We start from the raw sequence: 10,009 nt of genomic DNA, 5'->3' as shown, positions 1-10,009 counted from the left end.
TCTTGTAGATATGTTTCAGTTAAGGACACTTTTGGAAACTGATTGTCGATGGTTTCTTTTATCTTTATTTAACCTTTTTTTTTTTGGCCTTCGAGGACCAGAAGTAGATCAAAAACAATAACGAAATCAAGAGTACGTAATTAAATCTCTTTAGGATTTGAATTGATTTGACTTGATTTGACTTGATCGAATTCTTCTATGAGATCATGACTTCAATTTTCTTCAAAGCTTTCAGTTATTAGAAATACTCTCGTACATCGATGGATTCGGATGATCTTGAGAGATGTGAAACCCTTTCCTTCGAAAAATCTCATTTTCATACAATGGGATTTGGTTGGAAGGCAAGCAGCCCTTAGCAGGATATTGATCTTCAGTAAATTCACCAGCATTTGCTTGGAGCATAGGGTAACCATCCTCATCCATCTTGAGTTTTTTTTTTTTTTTGTTGTTGCCTTAATTAGTTTGTTGATACAGGATATAGCGGAGCATGTCCATCCATGACTCAAGGATTGCGTCTTCCGATCGTACGTCTATTCGCTAACTCGTTGACATAATGCGGTTCTTGGGAGAATTGGTCGGAAGATACGGGAATCTCTTCGTAAATTCGTGACAGAACGTTTCTGGATCCTGTAGTGTCATCTGCAGGTACTGGAATCAAGTGGCCGTCTTCATCGGTCGTACTCTTTCCATCTCTGTCGATATTTGTCGACTGAGCAGATGTGACGTGCTCTCCGTTTTTCTTCTTCACGGTACCTGAAATGTCCATGGTTACCGCTTTCCTGGCATTAATAACGTCTTCACATCTTTGCCTATCGATGTCACGGAGAGGCAGTGAGCTGGTGTCTGTCGAACTTCTCATTTTTGTTCCAGGAGTGTGATTCTGCAGAGAGGAATAACAGTGTTCAAAGAACTTGAATCATTGTTATGATTCCTAACAAAAACACATGACTATATTCGTGTGCAACCACAAGTAAAAAAAAAAAAAAAAAGAGCTTTCCATAGGCGTTGTTTTATATCTTAATGACAATAACAACAAAAATTAATTTTAAGAAAATTCGTCGCACATTTGTCAACAATCGAACGCACTATGTGCCGACTATTTGCAAGAGGGAATGGTTGTTTGACTGACGCTCGAGAATGATGACAGTGTGACTGAAGATATCAATCTATAACAGCTAGAGTTAGCGGGGTAATCCCACAAGACCAACACCCACGAGTCATACAGCCCACGAGTTCGATATTGAAAAGAGGTCCATGGGTCATACAGCTCACGAGTCATACAGCCCATGAGTTCGACACTAGGCAAATAAAGCCCATGAGTTCGACACTAGGTAAAAACAGCGAGTTCAACAGATATAACACGGGACTTAATGTGTCGATCTCGTGGGACTTGTTAGCTTAGTGTCGAACTCATGGGCTGTACTATGACTCGTGAGCTGTATAACTCATGGGCTGTATGACTCGTGAGCTCTATGACTCGTGGGCTGTATGACTCGTGGGTGTCGGTCTCCTGACGTGCACACGAGTTAGTTGGAGTTAGTGAAGAAACTTCTTACCTTAGTAGAAGTGCAGCAACATTCATTCCTACACTTTCGAAAAATATAGATCAGGAGGGTTGCGATAAGTAATCCGATAATTGTCGAACATGTTATAACCACAGTTCGAATCCATCCGCCCCGTCCTGCAACATGATGATGAGAAATTGAATATCGTAAGCACTCCAATCAAGTAAGTAACACAAAACTATCATAAAGACATTGTTTAACACAAAAAGCAAAGTAACACATAAGTGAACAGTATAAAAAGTCAGGTTTTTCTCATCGGATAACGATAAACGAATATGTTGATACACCATTCAAATAATTTCGCAACAAGAACAAACTTCATTCACTTAATTAATTTCTCATTGTCAGCAACATTGACATCTGGTGAAATAAACATTTTATACCTAATAGCTTCAACTGATAAAGAAACCCAAAAGCTAAACATAAATTTTCATTCAAAACCCGCAACTTAGAACAGACATCTATACAGTATTTACGGCTGTGGAACAAATACCGTATCAGTTGTTTTCTTTTCATGATAGGCGTCAGTGACTAGGGCTTCAGTTTGTGCATTTTGTCGAACTTGTGAGCAAGAATGATTTAAATGAGTAAAGTTCATCTTTTGGTTATAAACGAGACAGTCATTGATTTACTCTTGACTGCTTGGCAAGAAGGAGTCGATGCGTTCCAAACTAGTTGGCGCGTCGATCGGCCATAGTCAGATGACCTCACACATTGCAACGTTGCACTACCATTGAGGATGTAACCTTCATCACACTCTAAGCTGACCGTAGATCCAAGCCGTGTGGTGATTAAATTCCATTTTCCATGAGATATGTTACCAGGGTGATCACAGTTTGACTCGTTAGCTGGAAAGAAGAGTTAAAAAACAGACAAAAATGATTTTAATCCACCAAAAACTGCTGTGTTATGAATTTTACGTGTACAATCACTTGGATTTTTGTAATTGAAAAATAAAAATGAATAAAATAATACCGATCAATGATGTTTATATGAATAGTGACTTATAGATGTTGACTTTGTTTTGGCAAAACGCGATTCTCAATTCATTCTTAATTGATTGTCGACAACATTATAACATGCACATTACTACATGACAAATTGTCTCTTCCCCCTTTTTTTCCAGTACAATATCAGAACATGGCTTTGCAAAATCTGCATCCAGTCGATATACATATTCATTTGTATGTATATATATATATATATATATATATATATATATATATTATATATACATGAAGAGTTTGTTCGCAAAAACCGATAAGTCCATATCTGCCAAATGGAGATACTTGCGATTAAAGGTCAAGAAAAATAAAGAGAATAACAAGAAAACGTTTGCTTCTTTTGACCGTAACTTCAAAAATGTACCTTTATATGTAGTGACCAATATATCATTCAAAAGGTATTATTTAGTACTTTATGCACTCCAATCAAGTAAGTAACATAAAACTATTATAAAGACATTGTTTAACACAAAAAGCAAAGTAACACATAAGTGAACAGTATAAAAAGTCAGGTTTTTCTCATCGGATAACGATAAACGAATACGTTGATACACCATTCAAATAATTTCGCAACAAGAACAAACTTTATTCACTTAATTAATTTCTCATTGTCAGCAACAGTGACATCTGGTGAAATAAACATTTTATACCTAATAGCTTCAACTGATAAAGAAACCCAAAAGCTAAACATAAAGTTTCATTCAAAACCCGCAACTTAGAACAGACATCTATACAGTATTTACGGCTGTGGAACAAATACCGTATCAGTTGTTTTCTTTTCATGATAGGCGTCAGTGACTAGGGCTTCAGTTTGTGCATTTTGTCGAACTTGTGAGCAAGAATGATTTAAATGAGTAAAGTTCATCTTTTGGTTATAAACGAGACAGTCATTGATTTACTCTTGACTGCTTGGCAAGAAGGAGTCGATGCGTTCCAAACTAGTTGGCGCGTCGATCGGCCATAGTCAGATGACCTCACACATTGCAACGTTGCACTACCATTGAGGATGTAACCTTCATCACACTCTAAGCTGACCGTAGATCCAAGCCGTGTGGTGATTAAATTCCATTTTCCATGAGATATGTTACCAGGGTGATCACAGTTTGACTCGTTAGCTGGAAAGAAGAGTTAAAAAACAGACAAAAATGATTTTAATCCACCAAAAACTGCTGTGTTATGAATTTTACGTGTACAATCACTTGGATTTTTGTAATTGAAAAATAAAAATGAATAAAATAATACCGATCAATGATGTTTATATGAATAGTGACTTATAGATGTTGACTTTGTTTTGGCAAAACGCGATTCTCAATTCATTCTTAATTGATTGTCGACAACATTATAACATGCACATTACTACATGACAAATTGTCTCTTCCCCCTTTTTTTCCAGTACAATATCAGAACATGGCTTTGCAAAATCTGCATCCAGTCGATATACATATTCATTTGTATGTATATATATATATATATATATATATATATATATATATATATATATATATTATATATACATGAAGAGTTTGTTCGCAAAAACCGATAAGTCCATATCTGCCAAATGGAGATACTTGCGATTAAAGGTCAAGAAAAATAAAGAGAATAACAAGAAAACGTTTGCTTCTTTTGACCGTAACTTCAAAAATGTACCTTTATATGTAGTGACCAATATATCATTCAAAAGGTATTATTTAGTACTTTATGCACTCCAATCAAGTAAGTAACATAAAACTATTATAAAGACATTGTTTAACACAAAAAGCAAAGTAACACATAAGTGAACAGTATAAAAAGTCAGGTTTTTCTCATCGGATAACGATAAACGAATACGTTGATACACCATTCAAATAATTTCGCAACAAGAACAAACTTTATTCACTTAATTAATTTCTCATTGTCAGCAACAGTGACATCTGGTGAAATAAACATTTTATATCTAATAGCTTCAACTGATAAAGAAACCCAAAAGCTAAACATAAATTTTCATTCAAAACCCGCAACTTAGAACAGACATCTATACAGTATTTACGGCTGTGGAACAAATACCGTATCAGTTGTTTTCTTTTCATGATAGGCGTCAGTGACTAGGGCTTCAGTTTGTGCATTTTGTCGAACTTGTGAGCAAGAATGATTTAGATGAGTAAAGTTCATCTTTTGGTTATAAACGAGACAGTCATTGATTTACTCTTGACTGCTTGGCAAGAAGGAGTCGATGCGTTCCAAACTAGTTGGCGCGTCGATCGGCCATAGTCAGATGACCTCACACATTGCAACGTTGCACTACCATTGAGGATGTAACCTTCATCACACTCTAAGCTGACCGTAGATCCAAGCCGTGTGGTGATTAAATTCCATTTTCCATGAGATATGTTACCAGGGTGATCACAGTTTGACTCGTTAGCTGGAAAGAAGAGTTAAAAAACAGACAAAAATGATTTTAATCCACCAAAACCTGCTGTGTTATGAATTTTACGTGTACAATCACTTGGATTTTTGTAATTGAAAAATAAAAATGAATAAAATAATACCGATCAATGATGTTCATATGAATAGTGACTTATAGATGTTGACTTTGTTTTGGCAAAACGCGATTCTCAATTCATTCTTAATTGATTGTCGACAACATTATAACATGCACATTACTACATGACAAATTGTCTCTTCCCCCTTTTTTTCCAGTACAATATCAGAACATGGCTTTGCACAATCTGCATCCAGTCGATATACATATTCATTTGTATATATATATATATATATATATATATATATGAAGAGTTTGTTCGCAAAAACCGATAAGTCCATATCTGCCAAATGGAAATACTTGCGATTAAAGGTCAAGAAAAATAAAGAGAATAACAAGAAAACGTTTGCTTCTTTTGACCGTAACTTCAAAAATGTACCTTTATATGTAGTGACCAATATATCATTCAAAAGGTATTATTTAGTACTTTATGCACTCCAATCAAGTAAGTAACATAAAACTATCATAAAGACATTGTTTAACACAAAAAGCAAAGTAACACATAAGTGAACAGTATAAAAAGTCAGGTTTTTCTCATCGGATAACGATAAACGAATACGTTGATACACCATTCAAATAATTTCGCAACAAGAACAAACTTCATTCACTTAATTAATTTCTCATTGTCAGCAACAGTGACATCTGGTGAAATAAACATTTTATACCTAATAGCTTCAACTGATAAAGAAACCCAAAAGCTAAACATAAATTTTCATTCAAAACCCGCAACTTAGAACAGACATCTATACAGTATTTACGGCTGTGGAACAAATACCGTATCAGTTGTTTTCTTTTCATGATAGGCGTCAGTGACTAGGGCTTCAGTTTGTGCATTTTGTCGAACTTGTGAGCAAGAATGATTTAGATGAGTAAAGTTCATCTTTTGGTTATAAACGAGACAGTCATTGATTTACTCTTGACTGCTTGGCAAGAAGGAGTCGATGCGTTCCAAACTAGTTGGCGCGTCGATCGGCCATAGTCAGATGACCTCACACATTGCAACGTTGCACTACCATTGAGGATGTAACCTTCATCACACTCTAAGCTGACCGTAGATCCAAGCCGTGTGGTGATTAAATTCCATTTTCCATGAGATATGTTACCAGGGTGATCACAGTTTGACTCGTTAGCTGGAAAGAAGAGTTAAAAAACAGACAAAAATGATTTTAATCCACCAAAAACTGCTGTGTTATGAATTTTACGTGTACAATCACTTGGATTTTTGTAATTGAAAAATAAAAATGAATAAAATAATACCGATCAATGATGTTTATATGAATAGTGACTTATAGATGTTGACTTTGTTTTAGCAAAACGCGATTCTCAATTCATTCTTAATTGATTGTCGACAACATTATAACATGCACATTACTACATGACAAATTGTCTCTTCCCCCTTTTTTTCCAGTACAATATCAGAACATGGCTTTGCAAAATCTGCATCCAGTCGATATACATATTCATTTGTATATATATATATATATATATATATATATATATATATATATATATTATATATACATGAAGAGTTTGTTCGCAAAAACCGATAAGTCCATATCTGCCAAATGGAGATACTTGCGATTAAAGGTCAAGAAAAATAAAGAGAATAACAAGAAAACGTTTGCTTCTTTTGACCGTAACTTCAAAAATGTACCTTTATATGTAGTGACCAATATATCATTCAAAAGGTATTATTTAGTACTTTATGACAGATACCGTACTTCAAAATCTTCAAAAATGGACTTTTTGCGAACAAACTCTCTCTCTCTCTATATATATATAAGTATATATATGTATGTATATATATATATATAATACATGTTTATTTGTATCTTTGAAAGAGAGACTTCGAAGGATACTATGGATTTGTCCTCGTCGCGCTGCCGCCGCCGCGTGTTCGTCGCAGATTCTGCTGTGAGCGCTCTACTGGCTGCAGTTCTTCTTGGATCATCCTTATACACTGTATTTGACTTGTAGGTGGTGCATGGTAAAACGAGGCAGTCTGTCGATTTTTGGTAGTAGCACATATTTTATTATGTTTTTAGTACAGAAAAGTCCCCCCCCCCCCCCCTCGGTCGCTTCGCTCCCTCGCCGAGGATAATGCCAGGCTGACACTTGCACGACTTTTGGCTACGATTTTGTCGTGGCAAGTCGTGCCATTTTAGGGCACGAGCTGGGAGGCTCCCGCACTGTTCACGACTAGTTCACGCATAGTTCACGACGAGTTCACGACGAGTTCACGAATAGTTCACGAATGCGTGCCTATCAGTGTCCACATTGACACGAACTGGCACGACGAGTTCACACATAGTTTGCGCATAGTTTGCGCATAGTTTACGCACTTAATGCATTGGCACGATGAGTTTGCGCAATTCGGACGGTGTCGTGCCGACTTGGGCACGCCATATAAAAAGGGGGCCTCCCCAACCCCTGATCATTTTTGGATTGGCTGTGGAAGAGACAACATGCTGAATACTTTTACATATTTGTTGTTTTCTGTTTTCATGTTAAGAAATTATCTTATTTCAAAACACTTGTTTTTCTTTTTAACCTTAAAACAAAGTAAAAGAGAAACGAAAACTGGTCAGTACATGTATCTAATATAATTAGAAAAGTTAATCGAGCAACAGCATGTATCAGGAGGATAAAGTCTTTTCTAACAGAAACAATTCTGGCACAGCTGTATTACTCATTTATCCTACCTCACATAGATTATTGCTCGGTGGTTTGGGGGAAGTGTAACAAAACAGACCTTGTCAAATTGCAACGAACCCAGAACAGATATGCAAGACTGGTTCTAAATGCGGACTACTCAACTACTAAAGAAACTCTTTTGAATAGACTCAGGTGGCAAAGTGTCGACAGTAGAATCAACTATCAGTATTGTATTTCTATTTTCAAGATACTTAATGACTTAGCACCGTATTACCTGAATGATCTTGCCACAAAACGTCCTATATATTATGTCACCCGTCATTCTACTCTAAATCCACTGTTCATTCCAAAGCCCAACACCGTATTTAAAAAGCGATCCTTTTCTTTCATAGCACCCAGTATTTATAACAAACTCCCAACCCACATTCGAACGGCAACAACGCTCATCTCTTTTAAGACCCAAATACAATCAATCAACTTGTAAGTGCAGATTTGACGCAAATTCTGGTTTATTCATTCTTACAGTTTTGCGCACTGACTGTAGCCACAACTGTTATGTGGCAGGTTGGTTACCCTGTCTTGTTACATAGCATATTGTTCTGTTATGAGCTTAGTTTAATGGTTTCTGTTTCGTTCGTTTGTTTGTTTGTTTGTTTTCCTGTTTAGTTGTTATTGTGTTTTGACTTGGTATATTTTGGTTTTGATGTAATTACTTTTTTTTACACTTATGGAAATATGTTTCGACGTGTAATTGTTATATTTATGTTAACAGGGCTCTTTTTAAAAGCAGGCCTCTTGGCTCTGAAAAGAAAGAAAAAACGAAACGAAAAAGAAACGAAAAATTTAATGACAACGAAAAAAACAACAACAAAACTCTCCTCCCTCACTCCCCCACCCCCAAAAAATAAGCAAACAAAAAGGAAACAAAAAACCGAAAAAGAAACGAAAAAAGAAAAAGAAACGAAAAAGGAACGAAAAAAAAAGAAGCTAAGAAAGAAAGAAGAAGAAGAAACGAACAAAGACACGAAAAAAGAAAAGAAAAACAATAAAAAAGGAGAAATGAAAACGAATAATATAAGAAAAGAAATCCCCTCCCAGACTCACCCCCCCCCCCCAAAAAAAAAGAAAAATGAAACGAAGAAATGGAAGTAAACGAAAAGAGCAACGAAAAGAAAGAGAAACGGAAAAGAAACGCAAGGAACGAAGGATTTCGTTTTGTTGTGTTTTTTTTTTTTGGGGGGGGGGGGTGGTGAACTGCTCGTGAACTCGTCATGAACTGCTTGTGCCATGTGCAAGCTGTTCGTGAAGTGCGTAAACTAGTCGTGAACCGCTCGTGCCATCGTGACAGTGTCAGTGGGAAGGCACGGCTACGCTGCGACGCACACCAATTCGTGAACATGTCGTGAACTACTCGTGAACTCGACGTGAGCTGTTCGTGAACTATTCGTGGCAGTTCGTGACAGTCGTGGCATTGCGCGCACTGCCACGCACTTGCACGCATCCTCCCGTATCGTCCCGACGAGTTCACGACGAGTTCACGAACAATTTGCGCAAAGTTCTCGACCCGGTCGCGAAATTTTGTCGTGACCAAAATTTCGAACATTCAAAATTCTAGTCCCGAGGTGGCACGCAGTCACGGCGGGTTTACGCACACTTCACGCCAGTTTACGACTAGTGTGCGCACCGGCACGACTCGAGTCGTGCCAATGCGTGCCACAGAATCGTGCAAGTGTCAGCCTAGCTTAACACAACGTCACATGAATGTGTCCCATCGAGATTTTGCCTCCCTCCCCCCCCCCAAAAAAAAAAGAAGTGTTCCGGCGGTCTTGGGGCGTGGGTGGGGAAGCAGCCTCCCCCCTCCCCCAATTATTTGAACAAAAAGAGAAGACAAAAATAGAGCATGCAAGTATGCTTAAAATCGCAAGCTGGCATCCCTAAAAATAAAATGAAAAATCTCCCTACTGTGGGAGGGGGGGGGGGTACCCCCTACTCCCATACCCTCCCCCTCTTCCCCCCCCCCCCCCCCCTCGCTCGCTCCGCTCTCTCGGGCTCTGGCTTTCATACAACCATTATACTGTAACTCTCATCAAAAATGTGAAATCTTTCCAATAATATCAGTGATTATAAGTTGTTATTGTAAAAATGGACAACGGAAAATACACGTGTGTAATGATGTACTCGACACAGCAAGCTCTTTCATGTTCTGAATAGTGTGATGCACATGCACCCGAGCACTCAAAACTTACAAAAAGACATTCGTTTGCACT

The 10,009-nt window shown here is 37.4% G+C and overlaps 1 protein-coding gene across 1 annotated transcript; it reads right to left on the bottom strand.

The window, feature by feature from the left end:
- Positions 1–502: 502 nt before the first annotated feature.
- LOC140245221 (P-selectin-like) lies at positions 503–7,038 on the bottom strand. The gene is made up of 6 exons (XM_072324808.1): positions 6,947–7,038; positions 6,002–6,132; positions 4,752–4,967; positions 3,469–3,684; positions 2,277–2,413; positions 503–880 (listed from the first exon to the last, which is right to left on the bottom strand). The coding sequence occupies exons 1-6, from the start codon at positions 7,036–7,038 to the stop codon at positions 503–505; spliced, it is 1,170 nt and encodes a 389-aa protein (XP_072180909.1).
- Between the last annotated feature and the right edge of the window lie 2,971 nt (positions 7,039–10,009).

This window comes from Diadema setosum, chromosome 22 (assembly GCF_964275005.1).
Source record: "Diadema setosum chromosome 22, eeDiaSeto1, whole genome shotgun sequence".
Lineage (NCBI taxonomy): Eukaryota > Metazoa > Echinodermata > Echinoidea > Diadematoida > Diadematidae > Diadema > Diadema setosum.
This window is presented reverse-complemented; position numbering and strand designations above follow the sequence as displayed.